This window comes from Tricharina praecox (assembly GCF_024521635.1).
Source record: "Tricharina praecox strain CBS 144465 chromosome Unknown BZA05scaffold_10, whole genome shotgun sequence".
NCBI lineage: Eukaryota > Fungi > Ascomycota > Pezizomycetes > Pezizales > Pyronemataceae > Tricharina > Tricharina praecox.
The window spans coordinates 1,124,455-1,144,114 of record NW_026250412.1 but is presented as its reverse complement, the minus strand read 5'-3'; the positions used below and the strand labels follow the sequence as shown (position 1 = coordinate 1,144,114).

Here is a 19,660-nt window from a genome sequence, read left to right as displayed (position 1 = left end):
GATATCAATGAGATGCACCACGGAGGATACCTACCTAGGCGACGAGCGAGTGATGCTCCAGCACAGTATAGACTCAAGTCACTATCCTAGGTTTAGAAGCAGGGAGAAAGTTACAAAACATTCTTTCAGTGCCTGTGTGTCAGAACTGATAAGGATATCCTCTATGGTCTAATCTGCAATCGTAGCCACGCAATCTATAGTACAAGTGTAGCTCTTCCTTCTGATAGCGCTCGCCTATCCATCGATTTCCATATCCTCATTCTTAGCCGCCGCCGTCGCCGCCTCGCTATCGCCATTAACGCTGTCGCCCTCGCCGCCCGCCATCTTCCTCGCCTCCCTCTCCTTCCTCTTCTTGGACCTATTACTCTCCGCCCTCTCTCCCTGCCACTTCTTCTCCTTCTCGCCGACGACGCCCCTGATGACGCCCCTGGTCTCATTCGCGGCGACCCACGCGGCCGCCTGCGCCTCCATCTCGTCCGTCCACTCCCTGGGCAGCGTCGCGAACGTCAAGAAGCTAGTATGCGTCTTGATCTCCGGTTCGCAGCGGGAGACGACGCGGCCCTCCTCGCCGGTGCCCCAATTCTTGCGCCCGGACGCCTTCTTGAACCCGAGGGCCTCAAAGCTCGGCTTCTCTCCGGCCGCATGCGAGACCTGCAGGTCCTTGCGCTGCTCGCGGAAGTTGTTGACGCCGCGGAGCCGCGTCAGGGCTTCAGAGATGGAGCGCGGGCCCGCGCCGTCGTCGTAGCCGCGCGGAAGCTGCCGCCGCACTTCCAGCCGCTGGTGCGATAGCTCCACGGTCTGCACGTCCACCCAGCCGTGCGTGCGGAGAGCGGCGCACGTGCGTGTCACTTGCTCGATGCAGGGGGAGAACGTGCAGATGCGGACTTCCTCGGCGGGGTCGAGCGGGGAGGCGGCGGTGCGCGATAGGTGCGGGATTGCGAGCCAGGGCGCGGGGAGGTCCAGGAATACCGCTGTGCCCAGGGGTGAGATCACGGCCTCGCTGCTGCTGCTGCTGCTGCTTCTCTCCAAGGCTGGTTGCAGCTGCGATGAGGGAACCAGGAACCCCTCCGCGCAGACGTCCTTATGTGTAATCTGCACGAGCCCGTCGAGGTTGTGGTTCGCTATCTCCTCGCGCAGCTTCCCCGCACGCTCCTCGTGGAACTCGAAGCTCCACACCTTCCCCTTGCGCTGCACCTGTGTCGGCGCGATGCCATCGCGCCCGTCGGGGTAGCCGCTATACACCGCGCGGACAGCGGCATGGGTGAAGGAGCCGGAGCCGGCGCCGGCCTCGATCACGCGGCTGCCGGGGCCGACGTTGAGGCGGTGGAGGATGTACGACGAGTCGGGGGTGTAGACGACTTGCGTTCTGTGCGGGAGACTAGCGGTCCAGAGCTCGGCGGTGGGCGCGAGGACGTGTACGAAGCCTGAGGCGCTGGGAGCGGCCGCAGCGGCGTCGGAGATCTCCTCGGGCGAAGCGCGTTTGCGTTTGCGTTGGTCGCGGGGATTGGGGTGCGTGGCTGAGGCGCGGACTTGGGAGCCGGGTGACAGCGAGAGGAAGGACGTGTGCGGGAAGGTGCCGAAGCGGGTTTGCAGGGTCGAGGTGGGGGAGAGCGCGAGTGCTTGGTTGTTGTCGCGCTTGAGGTGGATTATTGTCGGTGCGGAGGAGGCAACAATGGTGGAGGGGACGGTGAGGAAGGTGGAGACAATTCCCGGTGGGGCGGCGGTTGACTCGGCGGTGGTCATCGTGTGTGTGGGCTGCGGGGGAGTTGGTGTCGGTAGGAGAGTTGAGGTGAGTCGCAATGTTTCGCGAGAAAACTCGATTGGATGCGTTCTGTGGCTAGTGACGTGGCAGGGGTGGCTGCAAGAGCGACACAGGGTTAAGCACCGCCACAGACGCTCGTTCGCTAAAAATAGAGGCGAAACTGCCATGACTCATGAAGTGACTGAGTCAGAAAACCTTAATAAAGTGCAACAGAGAGATGCCCGTGGCGTATGCAGCCACAGTATGGGGTCCATTGTGGCTCGTACAAGAAACTGCGCAATCTCACGTGACGATGGCTTGTCAGTCACTGCGTCGCTCTCTCTGAGTTGGATCTGTGCCGTATGTAGCTGAGAGAAATACACATCGGTCATGCCCCTCCCCCGCATCTCAACGCCCTCCAGAGCCATCGCTCTAACCACCTACGCTCTTTCCCGCCGCGCCTCAAACTCATCGCGCCGTGCTTGCGCTCGTATTCCTCGTAGAAGCGACACCTCGATTGGTAGATGTCGGCACTCCGCACTCCCACTCCGCCGTGAACAGCCGCCCCACTACCGTATAGGTAGACCTCGGCCGTACTAGTTCTGAATGCCGGATTGAGTGAGTGGGATGCGGACGGAATAGGTATGCCAATGATGAATACCAACGGTGAGGAGGCGAAAGAAAGCGCATCCATCGGCCTGGACAGCGAAGCAGCAATACCATAGCGGTGATAATGCTTTTCCCAGCCTCGCGGGCAATCATTCTGCTGCGATGATCTCGAAATAGAAGCACGTTTTTGCTTTTACGTACCTCGATACGGGATTGAGTCCACGCCGTGCAGTGCGCTGCACAAACGGAGTAGCAGGAGGTACCAAGTGCTTGGTTAGGTAGTCCGTCCGAGACTCCGCACGTGGAACCGATCGTCGCTGTGCGCTCTGGGCGCTCATGACGGAAGCGCATGCGGAAACGTAATCCGCACTGCTAGTACCTACTACCTCCCCCATCTTCCCGAGAACTGGTTATCTATCCCGTAACTCACCCGACTGTGTCCCATCCTTCCCCATCAACCATCGTCCGTCAACCTTCCACCACCACCACCACCACCACAACCACCACCACAACAACAACACCAACCGTCAATCAACCACCATGGGTAAAGTCACGCACATCGTGAGCGTCAAGCTCCCCAGCACCCCAGCGACCCTGGCGACGCAGGTAGTCCCCCGTCCCCCCGTCTCCCTTCCCAAGCCCTACCCCTCCAGCCCACCGCCAGCTCTAGGACTGAGACTGACCGACCGTGGTTAGATCACCACGGACTTCCTCGCGCTTCAGCAGAAATGCCAGAAGGAGGACGGCAGCGAGTACATCCTCTCGATCACTGGGGGGCCAGACATTTCGATTGAGGGACTGCAGGTGTGTATTCCATTCCATTCCATTCCATTCCCCTCCCCTCCGACTCTTCGCGGTGGTGGTGCGGAGGATACCCGAGCTAATACCCCGGGCACTACAGAAAGGCTTCACGCACGTGTACGTAGTGCAATTCGCGAGCGTCGAGGACCGCAACTACTACGTGCGTCGGGACAGCGCGCACGCGGAGTTCGCGGGACGGCTGATTGGCTCGATTGAGGGCGGGGTTGACGGTGCGACCGTTCTCGATTTCGAGCATTGATTTTCATTTCATTGATTGCATTGCATGCATGGATGTACCTCTACATACGAAATAATCTACCTACACGACTAGCCATTGCTCCGTAACGCGCCGTGCCTCCGTCATGTTCCCGCTCGTGACATAGATCATCTGCAGCATGTATGCGGACTCCCACTTGAGATCGCCCGCTACGCCGCCCTGCGCCGCCCATGTGTCTGAGATCTCGAGGCAGCGGTGGTAGTAAGGTATTGCTAGGTGGGTTAGGCCCAGGTGGTGGAAGGAGCGCGCCGCGTTGAAGGAGACTTCTTGCTCGAGTGCTGCTTGCTCCGCCGCTGGTAGAGGTGTCGGCGGGTTAGTGCGCGTGTCGGTGTATTCGTAGAGGAAGGTTATGGCTTGCAGCGCTTGCATGTGCCGGTTTTCGGATTGCCGCTGCATGCTGCGGTGGAGGTAGGCGAGGGATATCGAGAGGAGGACCATGGGGTTCTTAGGGGCGACGGTGAAGACACGCGTGTAATAGTCTATGCGTGAGTCAGTAAGATGTGGGAGGAGGAGGAGGGAGGAGAATGTGTACTCAGTGCGGAGATATAACTCTTCCCGCTAGCAAGAATATGTCCGTACAGCATCAACAAATTGGTGTCCAACCGCTCGGGCTTGTACTCCCTACCCTCCTCATCGATATTTGTAAGACTTGCGGCATTGGTGCGCTTCTTCCCCTCGATGCTCTCATCCATGATTTTGATCTGCCTCAGCAAGAACTTCTGATTCGCATTGTTGTGGAACACTTCCATTCCGTTACGCGACATCGTCAGCGATCCGACGAACAGCGAGTATGCTTCGGTCTGGAACTGGTACGTGGTCATGAACCATCGGGAGATCGTACTGCACGACTCCGAATCGTGAACCCAGATCGCGCACGCGAGCCATGTCGTCCAGATCGTGAAGACTTTGCTCTTGTCGAGGTAGAAGACGTTTGCTTCCTTGGCGACGCTGCACACGTCGTACGCGTCCTGGTAGTTGTCGTACTTGGCGAGACATAGCGCGTACTGCATGAAGATGTACAGCCAGGTATCAAAGTCGAGGCCGCGGAATGTGGTGGCGTCTTTGGCGATGGTGTCGATCTGGTCGTCCTGGAAAGTAAGCGATTCCTCCAGACGGTGCTGCATCCTCTCCAGTTGTTCTGCATCTCCCTTTGCCTTTTCACGCCGCTGCGCGGTGGAAATGAATCCCTTGAACGCCTTGCCCTTCTCCGACGGAAACAGCGCCTTCGTATTGCGGAAGTCGTCGACCAGATCGCCGGCCGTGTCGAGCCAGTCCTTGATGGTTGCTGTATCGCCCTCCTCCATTTTCGCACGGAGATACTCGAGCTTCCTGTATTTGACCGCCGTCTGTTCCGTTTTCCTCGCGTTCATCTCAGCTCGCTCTTCGTTGGTGATCGCACCTGGCCGGCGCTTCCGAACTCGACGCGGCGCGGGCTGGTTGGGGAAGAATGCCATGGGATCGTTTCCGGGCTGCGCAATCGGCTCGGCGGCGGCACGTTTCTCCGATGCAGTGTTCTTGTCTGCGGTTTCCCTTTCCCGCCGGAGTGCGATAACCTCGTTGACGAGTTCCAACGCCTCCGCCTTCCGGTTCGACACTTCGTAGATACTGGCGAGCTCCATCATGGCGTCGGTGTCCTTACTGTATGCTTCCAGCACGGTGGCGTAGCAGTCCTCGGCATCTTCAACCTGGTTGAGGGCCTTGTAGCAGGTGGCCATGTTGAACCACAGCTTCTTGTCGAGGAATTGTGTCCCCTCCACCACCGACGAGTAGTAGTGGATGGCCTCTTCGTAGGCCTTAGCTGCGAAGAGGGCATCACCCGCTTCCTGGAACACATCGTAATACTCGACCGGATCCTCCTCGTTTAGGAACTCAAAGTGTACGAGGGCTTCCTTCTCATTGGATTGGTACACCCGACAAACTCCCAGCTTTACTCGCAACTCAAGGGGGAGCGAGTACGTCTCCTCATCGAACCGTGCCCGCACGTATTCTCGGATCGACTTCCGTCGCGCATCCGTCTTATCCCACTCTCGGTCGTCGTTCAGCTTTTCCCAATACTTCTCCTCCGCCCTTCCGTACAGCCATCGGGCATTCGTCTTCAACACCTTGATCGCGTCGTCCCACCGTTTCGACATCATGTACAGCTCGACGAGGATATTTAATTCCGACCAGCCAAAGGTTCTATCCGTGTTGCCGGTGGTCTTGAAAAACTCGATACTCCGCGTATAATACTCGATCGCCAGCGGGATCTTCTTCAGCTCAATATATAAGGCGGCAATCTCCCTCAGAATTGACATGTCGTTCGGCAGCAATTTGTTCAGCATTCCGAATCCCTCTGCCGCCTTGTGGAGTTGGCCCGTCTCCTTCAACAATAGCGCGCGGTCGTAGACGGCGTCGATATTGTCCGGGTTCGCTCTGATCGCGCGGTTATAGCAGTAGATAGCCTGGTCGCGGTAATTATGCTTATCGGGCCCATACTGATCCAGACTCATCTTGGCACACATGAGCCACAGCTCCCAATCCTTCGGTTTCGCATGGGCGGCCGTCAACCACGCCAGCAGACACTTGTGGTCTTCGCCCTTCTCCTTAAAGATCTCTCCCAGGATCTTCCACGCCGAATACACGCCCGCCTCGATCTGGATCACTTTCTTGACCAGTCCCATAGCCTTATCCAGCTGGCTGAAGGCGAACGCCTGGTTCGCCTCGCCCATCAGCGACTTCACCTCGAACGACAAGTTCTCCTCGCCGACGGCCCGGCGCCCACCGCCTTTACTCCCCCGCGGCCGCTGCCCCTTCTTGAACCCATGTGCCGCCTTCAAGTTGTGGTGGAACTCCTCCATCTCGTCGTCATTGATGACCGCGGCGCCTGGGCCATCGCCGTCGCCCTCGTCCTCCGACTCGCTGGGCGCATCAAAGAAGTCGTCTTTTGGGGCTGCGGCGGCAGCGGCAGGATTCGCGGCGGTCGGGGCATCGCCGTCCTCGCCGTCGTCGAAGTAGTCCGGATCGTCGTCGGTGTCGTCGGCAGCGTACGCGGCGAGCTCGTCGTCGTCGTCGAACTCATCGCTGTGTGGGGTGCGCGCGCACGCGCGAGATAAGTAAGTGTGCGAGTGAAAGAGCGACGAGACGGGGGTGGAGAGTAGTTACTCATCGTGGTCGGAGAACACGTCGTCATCGTCGGAGACCATCGTCTGCTGGTTCTGGATGTTTTTTGAGAGTTGCATGGTGGCGGGCTGTGGTGGCGGGCTGTGGACCTGTGGTGGGGGAAGACGCGACCGTGACGCGAGGTGAGGTTGAGAAAAGGTTTGGCGGGCTATCGATAAGGCGCGTGCTGCAAGGCTACATACTCTAGGTTCTGACGTGCGCCTCGTTTGCTTAGTGTGCACAGCCACAAGGAATCAAGAATTCAGCCGAGGCCTTGTACGCTTTTAATCAATGCATCGAGCAACCATCATGCGGGATGGCAATTGATGTTCTCTCTCACATGCATGGACAGCTCAAAGTTTCGGTCGCTTCGATAGGAGGTCAGTTTTTTGGAACCACTTGGACGTACGCAGTTCTCGACAACGGGTTTTATCTAGGTAGGTAGGACATTCAACTTTTGAGCCCGTAATTGCTAGAATACGATAACTACGAGCCGGTATCCAGCTCACGGTTATCTGTGGGTTACAGCCTGGTGGAAACGGATGAAGATCAAACTAAAAAGGCCGGCAGCGCAAAAGCATGTCATGTGAGCCTACCCGAGTGATATCCGGGGTTCCACCCGCCACATCGGACCGTCTAGGTGATGACCCGTCCCTCGCTGCGGTGCCACCCGTCATTTCGATGTTGAGACTGGTTTCGATGCTCCTGGCAGGAGATATGCTCTCGAAGAAGTGAATAAGTACATATTCTCGAAATCTTCCGTGCTAAGAACTTGAATTCGACGCTACTAAAGTGGTGGGGGCCTTGCGATGTTATGAATAACGTGGTAACTATATAGAAGAATTTAATCAACTCGGCATCTACAGCAACAATATCGGGAGCAGCGAGATCTCTCTATGTACAAGCTTCACGAACCAGGGTATCCAGACACGATCCCTTCGGAAGGTACTCTACGTAGTTCTCTCCGGCCCTCGGATACCCGCGCGGTCCTCCGTCATATCCGAACCGCCAACATTACAGGAACAACGACGTGATTGGGATGGAACACGCTAGTCTTCTCTGGCACGCTAGTGTGACGGAGCGAGAGGAGGGAGCGAGAAGAGGACCTGTCGGCGGGCTAAAATGACTGTGGTTAGTACTACGGTAGTCGGCAACAACGTTGATGAGAATCAACGTTGGTGGCCATAACCGGGTCTGAGTGGTTGTAGCGAGGTTTCCTTCTTCTTCTTCTCCTTCTTCTTTCTCGATCATATACCGAATAGGTAGACGACCAACCCTCATATCTACTCTTTCTTCTGTGTGTGCTCTGCTCTCGATCCCGCCATCGGCCTAGAGGGATGTTGGCAAAGGAGCCGTTTGCAACACCCAGCTCCTCAACCTCTTCCTCGCCTATGTATTCTAGAGTACGCAGCCAGTAACGCAAAAAAAAAACGTAAATCACGTGATAGTCACATCCGAGTGATATGGCGTGCACCACCCGTCACGACAAAAACAAAAACCATCACCACCCATGTGGCTAGCTTGGAAACCCCCAAGAGAGAGGTTTTCACCCTGGGTTGAACCCAGAGCTTTCCTCAACTCCTCTCGCTGATTGCATAGCCTAGACCACTAGACCAGGCGGGGGTTTTTCGTACTAGAGATATGAATTCGAAAATCATAAACTGGTAGGTGCCACCCCGCGATGCACAGGAACAACGACGGAGTGCCAAACGCCAGATCGGATTGTCTGGGGGATTCTTCATCTGTCGCTGCGGTTTCGTCCGCCATCCTGAGGGCACCTGGGTAAACCGTAATTCTTTCATCTCACGCTGTGGTATCGCGTACCATTTCGATGCTGAGGCACTGGCTTCGATGCTTCTAGCAGGCGATGTGGACGAGAATCAATACCTATTCTATGCCAGCAATACTCAGATACGAGTCAAGTACTAGATGTTACATGTTCGGTTCCACTCCAGTTTTGCAGACGGCTCTTTTACCAACACCCCTCTAGGCTGGAGGCGGGATCCAGAGGAGAGCAAACACAGAAGAAAGAGGTGATATGGAGGATGGTCGTCTATTCGGTAGATGATGATCAAGAGAGAAGAACAACAAGACGCCCCACTGGATCCACTCGGTCGACCCCACCATGCCCACCAACGTTGATTCCCACTACTAACCACAACACACACCTCCGAGAACCACACCAACCTTCCAAAAATGCCAAGACTATGCGTTGGCACACCAAATGCCCCGCTCCCTTTGGCTTCAGGATTCATGTGGCGTGTGTGTCCACTCTTTCCGACCGCGGATTAGGTGCCCCGACCGACGAATTCGACGACGATGAGCATGAAGCGATAGAGATCAATCGAGCCTCGGTCCCTGACCGGAGAACTGCACCACTACGGGTGCTACATCCGAACCTCAGAAGAAGTCTCACCATCGCTTCCCCGCACATCACCATCGATTTCATCACTCCAGGAGAGCCTGTTCAGCAGGCGATATGGCGACGGCGGGGAGGAGAGTGAACTCCAGGGGGGCAGCTCAGGGCTTGGCCCAGGACAACGTTGACCACGACGACTGGCATTTTGCCAACCCGCCTTCGATCCAAATATCTTCTCTGCTATTCATCGGGCCCCGGCCTTGACAGCTACGCAAACCCCGAGACGACGATTCCTTTCGAGCACCATGCCGTGTGCGCTAGACTAGTTATGTTGAGGGTAGTACCGAGTGGAGGTACCTTTTGGAGAAGCCGGGGGCTACCACGCGCCGCTACAGCGCAAAGCCGACAACCCGAGCCTCTTTGGAGGCTCACTTTTAAAATATTGCGAGGACGAGGGGATTTGCTGTCACTTCTACATGGAGTTGGTTGCGGAATTTCTTTGTCAAAATGTTGTATTGTAGATACCTCTACCGGCCATAACTTTAGGGTTCCATGCTGTATGAATAATCAATCAATCAATCAATCAAACTACTAACCACATTCGTTTTCGTCAGCCCACAGGTCCCTTCTCCATCGCTCCGCCACACCGGTATCGAGCTCGCGGCCAGCTGTCGGTGACGGCTGGGTGGAAACGGATATAATCTACCATGATCTACCAAGGTCGAATGCAATGCTGATTAAACTATAAAAAGGAGCCGGCATCACAAGGCGTGTCACGTCATGCCATGCTACCGAGTGATATTGCGTGCTCCACCCGTGATGCCAAAAACAAAAACCATCACCACCCCCGGTGGGTGGCGTGGAAACCCCAAGAGCTGAATACATAGGCATTCACCCGGTTTTGAACCGGGGAACTTCCCTCAGCTCCCTCGCCGATTGCGTGGCCCTAGACCACTGGACTAGGCGGGGTTTTTTCCGTACCAGAGACATGAATTCGAAAATATGAAGTGGTGCGTGCCACCCCGCGATAGACAAGAACAACAACGATGAAGTGACGCCCATCAATTCGGTGCGTATTCTGCTTCCCCGATACCCCCCCACCTGAGTGCCCCGCAGTTGAGCGTCTGGATGTTTCTTCCATCTCACGCTGCAATATATGTCACCTGCTTCGGCTCCTTAGACGACGCCTCCGCACAGGAGATGTACCCTCGAAGAAGCGAAGTATGTACTCTCGATATCTCCTCCGTCGGAGGGATGCCACTGTTGTGGCGAGCGCGTGGAAACAGGTAGGTGCCCGGCCCTATGAGGGACCGGGTCAGAAACTGGCACATACTAGGATACGTGGAAACCTAGGCCGACTCAAAGATACCAGTAGCCCACTGCAAAATTGCTCCAGACACTACACTTTGTTCTTCACCTGTTCTCTGCGTCTGCTTGGTGCGTTCATCACTTCTCTGTGCCCAGGGCCCAGGCCTAGGGCGCCGCGGGAGACGTACGGGGCTTAAGTCCACACCGAGCCTGCTGCCTGGAGTCTGGACTGTGAACAGCAACTTCGGAGAAAGGTTGTGCAGTCAAACCAGAGTGGAGAGTTGAAAGCCTCGGTATTTAGAGAGAGAGAGATCTTCCTGTTTTATTTCGCATGCAGCCTATCTAGACTATGGCGAACCGACGAACTCCTTTTCCTACCCGCCCTGGCCGGTACCGGCCAGTCCGATGCTGCGCCCCACTTCCCCTGCCCATCCGCCTCGGGCTGACACAAGAAAAAAGTAGAAATTAAATTGACAAGTAAAGACCGATATGGGCCAACATAACCGCTCCTCCTGCTGCCCGCTCGCCTCTCTCCCTCGTCTTCCGCTTCCGCTCCAAAAAAAAACCTATCACCGCGTATCCTTCCCACATCCGTCGTTCCTAGAAACTCTTGGATTGCCTCGCTGCGCTCGTCGGCGAACAGCTCCGCTATCGACCACCTCTCTTTTCTTCTCTCTGTCTCCTTCCCGGCCTTTACCCACAAGGCTTTCTGTTGACTTCTCCACCGTGAGCAGGTTTTGAAGAAGTTACTTCCACACTTCGGCAGCGCAAAGCATGTCACGTGGTCGTTTCCACCGAGTGATATAGCATGCTCCACCCGTGATGCCAAAAAAATAAAAACAAAAACCTTTACCACCCCGGTGGGTAGTTTGGAAACCCCAAGAGCCGAGCTTTGAACCTAGAGCTTTCCCTCAGCTCCCCTCGCCGTTTGCATGGCCTAGACCACTAGACCACGCGGGGGTTTTTTCGTGCTGGGTACTTCGATTCGAAAATATAAAGTGGTTGGTGCCACCCCGCGATACACATGAGCACCGACGAACTGCCACCCGCCATCAGAGCGCCTGGAGGATTCTTCCATCTCTCACTGCGGTGGCGCCTGCCATTTCGATGCGGAGCCATTGGTTTCGATGTTTCCGCCGACAGGAGTTTTGAACGAGAATAAATATGAGGCTAGGTATGCCAGAAATACTCAGCTGCGAGTCACGTACGTCTTGATGGCAAACTGACTGGCCAACCGCTTCTCACCGACTGGATATCACGGTGGGGTCTCCTCTCTTCTCTTCTCGCCTCCACGTTCTATATTTATTTGATCATTAATTTCATGCAACCTAGCGAAATCATTGCAATATACACACCCACACACTCCGTTTACACAAAAGAATACAAGAGTAGCACGCTTCCGTTTTACTTGAGAACTTCTTTTACTAAGAGTAATGCCTAAGTACATGATGTATGCGCCTTTCAGGACGTGGAAACGTAATGGCCTATGCCATCACATGTTGAGTAGCGGTCCGGTGGGGCGCGATCTGGGATATCCGATATCCGGAAATCCCCCCCTAGGCGGTTGTCCGTACTTTCTTCTTAATCCACCCTTGCTCTCGGGGGTGGACGTTTGGGAACACGGGGGAGTGGTGGCATTGCAGCATTGTATGCTGTGCTCCAGCTATGCCGTGACATGTAATCAGGCATGAAAGTTTTGTCAAGCGGATCTGAGCGAACGAGTGAGAGAAAGATGGAGATGTGATTTGAAGATATAGAACAAAAAAGAGCAGACAACGGAGAGAGTATTTAAAGAGATACATAGGAGCAAAAAACACATACCAAGATATCCGTCCGTCCCAAGATATCCGTCCGTCCCACAATATCCGTCCGTCCCATCCTATCCGTCCGTTCCCAACTCGGTCTATTGATGCCCGAGGACATTAAACTAGATCACTGACGGAAAGCTATTGGAATCTTCTTGACAGCTTGGGTAACTGTCACGGTGTGGCCGCATGTAGCACCGGTATCTTGCCGGCGAACGCTGAGTACAGGTACAAGTACGCTGTTGTAATCAGGCCCGAAATCGATCTGAACCTTCTTGACGGCGTTGATTCCCGCCAGTGCGGCGTGGCCGCAAGGACCGCCGGTATCTTTCCGGCAAACCCATATCCATGTACGCTGTGTCGAATTCGCCGTACCTGTCGCGATTGACGACATTGCAGCATTGTATGCTGCGATCCAGCTATGCCGTGACACGTAATCAGGCCCGAAATCGATCGGAACCTTGGCGGCGCTGGCGTTCATAGCAGCTACAGCGTGGCCATAAGGAACACCAGCATCTTGCCGGCGCCGGGCGGACACAGGTACAAGTACGCTATGTCGAATCCGACAACAACTGTTGCTGATCGGACATCTGAGTAACAACTCATGTTATTTTGTGGACCGCCATGATCTTGGGGCTCTCCCCGAGGACTCAGGAAAGACATGTGGTGCTTCTGCATTTGCGAGACGCTTCTGTGCCATCAATCACATTAGTACATGCGACCTTTTGTAGGCTTGAAAAGTCGGAGATTGCTAACCCAACGGAAGATGTCATCGTTATTACTACCATGCTGCAGCGGGGCGGGGGCATGGGAGTTGGGCGCAGGTGTTGTGCGCAGATGTGGTAGTTGGGCAAGGGTGTTCGTTGAGATATTCGGCGAGGTATTCGGCGAGGATGTTGGGTGATTGGGAGAGTGTTGGGTGTGGGAGGGTTGCACGTCGTAGCTCTCAAGTGAGGCGTTGATCGTCTGCTCGGAGGTAGTGCCCCCCTTTGCATCATCGGATGACAAAAAACGCTTCTGGGCATCAACATGGTGTTTGTTGAGGAGCTCTGACTCAGCAAGCCATCGCTTCAACGCAGCGAACTCGTCAGCAACCTTGCGATCTTGTCTGGCGCTCTCGTCTGCACCGGTTGAACGCCTGGAGCTCTCTTCAGCAATTGCGCCGCGTCCGAGGTGGATGTCTTTGTAGATATCCAAGCAATACTCTCGGTATTCGGCGAGGCTCATCTTGTGACACAGCAGATGCGTGTAATAACAGATGTCGAGTTCGAGCAGGTAGTTCCTCTGAGTGTAATGGGTACGGATGATAATTAGCCCATTAGACGGCTCGCCATCGATCTCCGGGTCGTAGGGGTTGGGGAAAGCCGTGTCCCGGTAGAAAAGGTTGGATGCGCGTGTTGGGTGACGGGCTCATATCCTGTTGGAAGGACTCGTGGAGTTGATTCGCTAGTGCGATGAAGTTGGAAAGAAGTGAAGTGGTATGTAAGAGAGAGAGATAGAGAGAGAGAGGGACAAGGAAAAACAAACTTGGACCCGCTACCGCACCGAATATTCCAGCACTCACCACCGGTCCTTCGAACGGCTAGTGGACTACTCACCAGAAACACATGCGCTCCCACAAGAACCGTCTGCAAAACTGGCGCCTAATGTGGACTATGTACGTTACGAGATAACAAACAAAAGTGGGACATTCCAGCAATTACGGGCTGAAAAGTAGACGACATTGCATCCAAGATAAAATTCGTCCTAACAATCGTAGACTCATCAAGAACAACTCTGCCCATTGTTTACTAGTACCCACATCACGCCTCACGCATGGGGTTGTTCCTTGAGCAATCCCATTCACCGAGTCCACATATGGAAGCCACCGGCTCTGTTTGATGCTGGTAAGTTGTAACGAAAGCATTTCCCTCGGCATTCGGCAGAATGGTGCTGACAAGAAAACTGGTAATCTAGATCCTCGACGTAGAGCAAGAGTACCTAAATAGATTAGTGCCGGCGAGAATACTTCTCTATGTCGTGTGATCGCTCGCATGGCAGACTCGTGGGCAACAACAGTGGTGGGAATCAACGTTGGCGGCCACATATGGCGGGGTCGACCGAGTGGGTCCAGCGGGGTCGTCTTCTTTCTTCTTCTCCTTCTTTTTTCTCGCTCATCATCTACTGAAAAGACCACCAACCCTCATATCTCCTCTTTCTTCTATGTGTGCTCTCTCTCGATCTCACCTCCGGCCTGGAGCGGTGTTGGCACAAAAGCCGTCTGTAAACCCACAGCGTGAGATGGAAGAGTCACCTAGATGCTTCGATGGCGGGCAGCAACTCGTCGCTGTTCTTATCCGTCGCGGGGTGGTACCCACCACTTTATATTTTTCGAATTCAAGTTTCCATCACCAAAAAACCCCCGCGTGGTCTAGTTGTCAACTACCTAGGCCATGCAATCGGCGAGGGGAGTCGAGGAAACCTCTGAGTTCAGCCCAGGGTGAAAGCCTCTGCTCTTGGGGTTTCCAAGCTACCCACATGGGTGGTGATGGTTTTTGTTTTTGTTGTGACGAGCGGGGCACGCGGTATCACTCTCTCCACTCCTGCACTGCCGGCTGTACAGGCCAGAATCCCTACGATGAACTTCATCATTGAGGGAATGGATGAAGCAAAACGTATGACAAGGAGTCCAAATAATCCTATCGAGGTAAGACGATACAAGAGACAGGTTCAAGGCGAAAAACAGGCTATCCGCGGAGCTGAGGCAAACGGAAGTACCTAGGCCCAAGATTCTTTCCCTAGGCGTGAAAATTTAGCAGGACCTCGACCATTAGGGCGACGGCGGTGGATCAACAAAATAATCCGATCACCGGGTCAGAGAGGTCAGGGGTGAGGTTGAACGGCGGCCACGGAAAGGGCAGCAGAAAGGGAGTGAAATAGGGAGGAGAGTCTTCCGCTGTTTCTTTACTAGGCCATGATCTCTTCCTCGATAATATATTGGGAGATAGTAAGGATGAAGAGAAGGATCAGGAAGTGGCGAACCCGAGGGAAGATATATAGAGATAAGTTGCTGGACCGGCTGGTGGTAGCCTCGAGCAGAGTATTATCTCCTGGTAGCATGGAAGCCAGCACCTCGGCATCGAAACAGACGATGCCGCAGCGTAAGATGGAGGAAACATGCATGCGCTCGGTGGTTGTTAATGTCTATTGCGGGGTACCCACCACTTCATATTTTTCGAATCCAAATCCCAAGGTGAAAGCCTCTGCTATTGGGGTTTCCAATCCACCCACATGGGTGGTGAAGGTTTTTGTTTTTTGGAGGGATGGGTCGAGCACGGTGTCACTCGGTAACAAATACCACGTGACACGCTTTTCTGCTCCTCGTGGGAAAATATGGGCGGACAACCGAATCACTCATAAGAAGTACCGGTACAGTCGGAAATCCGGCCAGCGTCCTGACCCAAATCCGGAGATGGCCCCCAAGCGCCTCGCCTCGAGAGTTTACCAACTCAAGACAGGACACTGCCTCGCCGACCAGTACCTCCAGTGGACCAAGAGCCGCCCGGATGCCCGCTGCGGCTGGTGCCGCTACAAGACACAGACTCGGGAGCACCTCTTCAGAAATTCCCCTGAATGGAAAAGTCAGCAAAAGACTCTCTGGGCAGAAGTCCGGAAGCAGACAAGGAGGGGCAAAGACCGCTTCAAACTCCGGGACCTCTTCGCAGACGAGCGATGCAGCAAGGCCATTCTAGAGTTCCTCTCCACCACCGATGTGGGCAGACGAATGCCAGAAGCCGATGAGGAAGATGCAGTAAGTGAGGAATCCGAGTGGGAGCTCAGGGAGCGGGAAGAGAGAGCGGAGCTGAGGCGACTCGAGGAGGAGGAGGGGGTGCCGAAGCTGAGGAGCTCAGCGACGCAGAATAGCGGACTAGAAAGTTGCGGTGGAGGTGGGACGACTCGAGGGCGCGGGAGCGAGAGCGAGTACGGGTGCGGGGTGCACGGGGGGGGCACGTGTAGATGATATTGCCTTGATCTAGATAGGTCGCACGCAATCAATGAATGAACCAAAAAAAAGAACCTCGTGGGAAAAGAAGAGGAGAGACCCGGCCATGATATCCTCAGTGATCGGTGGAGTAGTATGTCGATTGGTCACTGCCACAAGTCCCTACGCGACTCGCCGCCAAATAGGGATACACTTCCGGCGACATACTGGCTCTTGACACCCTACCCTTGTCAAGGCGGAAATTCCTGGGCTACGCGGCAGCCAATGCTTCCGGTGTCAAGCCAGCAGATATTCCGCTCGCTCATGGCTAGATGAAAGTGATCACTCAGCTTGCGCAACGGACGGTTTTCCAGCCCAAACTCCAAAGAGCATTACGGTAGTTATCGAATCGACTGAGCTGCAATCATAAGTAATCACGCTCATCCACCAGCACCAGCGGTTCAAGCGCGAGTTATAAGTTATCTATCACTCGCAAAAAAAAAGATCCCTCATCCCCCGAATCGGGGCTTATGCTTCTCGTGCGCATCTATCCGCCGTGCGAGCTCCACCCCCCAGATCCAAGATCCAAGACGCGTTTCCCCGACCCACGACCCACGACCCACGAACGAGGAAGGAATCGCGCTTCTTGCAGCCATACCGATTGATTCAAACCGTGACAGCGGGAGAACCCACATCTCCCGAGTTCGCAAAAAAGCCAGAACGCCAGTTGCGCCAGTGACGCCATACGGGAAGCAAGATTCCAGTTCCAGTTTTCAATCCACGCCCAACGTCCCGACGGCGCACAGAGCCACAGCCTCTGGTTGAAACGCAGAGTACTGATACATACGCCCTCCCCTCGCTCGCCGCCAACGTTCTCAACATTGGACACTCCCATTCCCACTCCAATTCCCTTCCGCCGCGCTCACTCCCGCGACGCGATGTAGGAGTTGTCACTGCGTTACTCTACACGGTCCGCCGCACACCGGCGAAAGCACCTGTCCCTCACCAGCAGTAAAACAGAAAAGCTCCACTCCCGCAAGCCGATCACCCAGCCGATTACCCATTCAGCAGAGTATTAATCAGGTGCCCGTATCACCTCACACTCGCAGATCTCACTCACAGATCCCACAAACCTCGCAGATCTCACAGATCTCACAGATCTCACTCGGATGTCAGCCGGCGCCGGCTAATCTCAACTTTCGAGGATTTAACCGGGCCAGCCCACCCGCCCGCCCGGCCGTCAGACCGGGCCGGCGCCGGCGTCGGCACGGAGACCACCTGTTCTTTCCTCTTCTTTCTTTCTTTTTTTTTCCTTTCCTTTTTTTTCTTCTTTTTCCCCTTGGATCTTTCAGGGTTTCTCTTTTTTTTTCATTTCTTTTTTTTGTTGTGTGTTCTCGCGAGTCGCGACTGCGCGACTTCGCGACGTCGGTGGCGACTCACGGCTTTGCTGGCGCGACGTGAGTGGCGACGCGACTCACGACTTTGCTCGCGACTCGCGACTTTGCCGGCGACTCACGACTTTGCTCACGACTCGCGAGACTTGTGTGGCGAGACTTGTGACTTGTAACTTGTGCCCACCAACTGCTATTCCGGTACGACACTCGTCGACCGACCGGTCGCCATCGCCATCGCCATCGCCTGCGGGTACTCTAACTATCCGTTGACGTTGACGTTGACGTTGACGTTGGCAGTTCTGGTATCTGCTACCTATGTAGGCACGCGATGCGAAGCTGCGCGATGCGACTGCTCGACGCGTGGAATCTGGTCCCTGGAACCATTGGAAATCATTGGATCGGTAGGTGCGCAACCGTCGCAACGGCGCATCGGTGGGGGGGTTGGGTGGGTGGATACAGATCTGCATACATGCGCGTACAGCCGCTGCACAGCAGAGTTGACAGTGGTGGTGGTGGAGGTGGGTGGAGAGGAGTGGAGAGGAGTGGAGAGGAGTGGAGAGGAGTGGAGAGGAGTGGAGTGGTGTCACAGATGACGTTGCGAGGCATTGAATTGCGATGTCGCAAGTTGCAAGTTACCAATAGGTGGAACTATTATCGGATAGTTTGTACTGTGAAGCAGTATGCACTCAAGATTGGTACCCTCGGTATTCTCAGTATTCTAGGTGTTATGTAGTAACTATCGTGGATGAACCAAGGCATCATCGCTCAGACAAAGCATCTGTCTATCTATCTATCGATCGGATCGCGCCCCAACTCCCGCGGTGAAACAAGCAAAAGGAATATCTAGCACAAAGTACGAAAAACAAAACCCATCTCTAAGCCATTATGCCGAAACCGCAACCACCCACGCCTGCTCGACCGCGCGCCCCTCCGTCACCACCGCCTCCGTGCCCACATTCCCCTCCACCACCTCCACCTGCTGCTCAACCGGCCACCCCCCCGCGGGCACACCATCATCATTAACCACCTCCACATCCGCGCCCGCGACGACCAGCATCTCCTTCACGTCCTCAAACCCCGCAAAAGTGGCCCAATGCAGCGGCGTCCAGCCATGCGCGTCCTGCGCATCGAGCTTAACATTCTGCCCCCACAGCAGCAGGGCGACAATCTCCGTGCGCCCCGCGCGCGCCGCATGGTGCAGCGGCGTGCTGCCGTCTGCGTCCGCAGTCCCCGGCTTCGCGCCCGCGGACTGGAGGAGTGATAGGATCTCGTGTGAGCCTGCGGCCGCCGCGGCGCACAGGGCGCTGCTGAGGACGCTGTGAGGGGGCGTGGGAGACAGCAGGAGCGAGGCGACGGAGGTCTGTCCTGCGCCGGAGGCCGCGATGAGCGCTTTGCCGATGGAGGCCGCGGAGGTGGGCAGGAGCAAAGAGACGGCACTGAGGTGTCCGCGTCGCGCGGCGACGGTCAGGGGAGTCTCTGAGGCGAAGCGGCGGACGGGCTCGACAGTGCCCCGGGAGAGGAGCAGCTGGAGGGTCGCCAGCGCGCCGGATTCGGCCGCGCGGTAGAGGGGCGTGTGCTTGCGGCTGTCTAGGGTGGTTGCCGGGAGCAAGGTGAGGAGGTGCGAGAGGAGCGCGGGGTGGTTGCGGGAGGCGGCGAGGTGTAGCAGTGTCGGCTGCTTGGTCACTAGGCTGGGTGCGATGGCGGTGATGGAGGCGGTCAGGCTGGGGGAGATCGAGAGGAAGTCGGCGAGGGAGGGGAGGTCGAGGTTCTCCAGCACCAGAAGCACGAGCTCGAGGGGGAGGGAGAGGAGCATGGCGATGTTGTTTGTGTGTTTGTGTATGTGGTGTAGTGTCTTGTTCTTTGTTGCGTATCGAGTCTTGTTGATTGTCCGTGCAGCTTTGTAGATACTGCGGAGTGCTGTGTAGTAATAGTATTGATGTTGGACTCTTTGTCGTTGAAGTGCGAAAGATGTGCGGCGTGATGGAAGTGAATGTGCATTCCGAGGTGGACGGCGCCCCGCCGTTATAAACGTTCAGACCTCAGCAAAGCACAGGCCACGACATGTCGAGCTCACCAACCACCACCACCAACCACCTCCGCATCCCCATACTCCGTCGAGCCCTGTCGTGCCCTGCCGAGAAAAAAATCGAGAGGCGAGGCGGCACCGTTTCGGCCGGCCCAGATCTGGCGCCATCTCAAGGTGGAAGAAAGAAAGAAAGAAAAAAAGGAAGCTTCAACGGAAGGAAGGGCACGGATGTTTGGACCCC

General features: G+C 55.5%; 6 protein-coding genes across 6 annotated transcripts; 1 reads left to right on the top strand and 5 right to left on the bottom strand.

Moving 5' to 3' along the window:
• Positions 1-114: 114 nt before the first annotated feature.
• Positions 115-1,858, bottom strand: BZA05DRAFT_352807 (S-adenosyl-L-methionine-dependent methyltransferase). Its single transcript, XM_051481327.1, has 2 exons — positions 1,243-1,858; positions 115-1,176 (listed from the first exon to the last, which is right to left on the bottom strand). Exons 1-2 carry the CDS (start codon positions 1,741-1,743, stop codon positions 235-237), a joined length of 1,443 nt encoding a protein of 480 aa, XP_051340206.1. The 5' UTR covers positions 1,744-1,858; the 3' UTR covers positions 115-234.
• Positions 1,859-2,890: 1,032 nt separating this feature from the next.
• Positions 2,891-3,410, top strand: BZA05DRAFT_444606 (uncharacterized protein; the record flags this gene model as incomplete). Its single annotated transcript, XM_051486921.1, has 3 exons — positions 2,891-2,956; positions 3,047-3,154; positions 3,252-3,410. The coding sequence occupies 3 exons, from the start codon at positions 2,891-2,893 to the stop codon at positions 3,408-3,410; spliced, it is 333 nt and encodes a 110-aa protein (XP_051340205.1).
• Positions 3,411-3,470: 60 nt separating this feature from the next.
• Positions 3,471-6,265, bottom strand: BZA05DRAFT_336879 (uncharacterized protein; the record flags this gene model as incomplete). Its single annotated transcript, XM_051480830.1, has 2 exons — positions 3,471-3,907; positions 3,961-6,265. 2 exons carry the CDS (start codon positions 6,263-6,265, stop codon positions 3,471-3,473), a joined length of 2,742 nt encoding a protein of 913 aa, XP_051340204.1.
• A 2,461-nt stretch (positions 6,266-8,726) lies between these two features.
• On the bottom strand, positions 8,727-9,219 carry BZA05DRAFT_396644 (uncharacterized protein). Its single transcript, XM_051483554.1, has 3 exons — positions 9,054-9,219; positions 8,958-9,017; positions 8,727-8,924 (listed from the first exon to the last, which is right to left on the bottom strand). Exons 1-3 carry the CDS (start codon positions 9,127-9,129, stop codon positions 8,818-8,820), a joined length of 243 nt encoding a protein of 80 aa, XP_051340203.1. The 5' UTR covers positions 9,130-9,219; the 3' UTR covers positions 8,727-8,817.
• A 3,305-nt stretch (positions 9,220-12,524) lies between these two features.
• BZA05DRAFT_444604 (uncharacterized protein) lies at positions 12,525-13,265 on the bottom strand (the record flags this gene model as incomplete). The annotated part of the gene is made up of 2 exons (XM_051486920.1): positions 12,525-12,710; positions 12,795-13,265. The coding sequence occupies 2 exons, from the start codon at positions 13,263-13,265 to the stop codon at positions 12,525-12,527; spliced, it is 657 nt and encodes a 218-aa protein (XP_051340202.1).
• Positions 13,266-18,078: 4,813 nt separating this feature from the next.
• BZA05DRAFT_396640 (ankyrin repeat-containing domain protein) lies at positions 18,079-19,653 on the bottom strand. The gene has a single exon (XM_051483553.1). It carries the CDS (start codon positions 19,204-19,206, stop codon positions 18,277-18,279), a length of 930 nt encoding a protein of 309 aa, XP_051340201.1. The 5' UTR covers positions 19,207-19,653; the 3' UTR covers positions 18,079-18,276.
• Between the last annotated feature and the right edge of the window lie 7 nt (positions 19,654-19,660).

Coding starts and splice junctions, on each gene's coding strand:
- BZA05DRAFT_352807 (XM_051481327.1), bottom strand. CDS start 1,743: ATGACCACCGCCGAGTCAACCGCCGCCCCACCGGGAATTGTCTCCACC. Junction 1,177..1,242: donor CCCATGCCGCTGTCCGCGCG/GTGTATAGCGGC, acceptor CGCAAGGGGAAG/GTGTGGAGCTTCGAGTTCCA.
- BZA05DRAFT_396644 (XM_051483554.1), bottom strand. CDS start 9,129: ATGCCAGTCGTCGTGGTCAACGTTGTCCTGGGCCAAGCCCTGAGCTGC. Junction 9,018..9,053: donor AGTTCACTCTCCTCCCCGCC/GTCGCCATATCG, acceptor GCTCTCCTGGAG/TGATGAAATCGATGGTGATG. Junction 8,925..8,957: donor ACTTCTTCTGAGGTTCGGAT/GTAGCACCCGTA, acceptor TTCTCCGGTCAG/GGACCGAGGCTCGATTGATC.
- BZA05DRAFT_396640 (XM_051483553.1), bottom strand. CDS start 19,206: ATGCTCCTCTCCCTCCCCCTCGAGCTCGTGCTTCTGGTGCTGGAGAAC.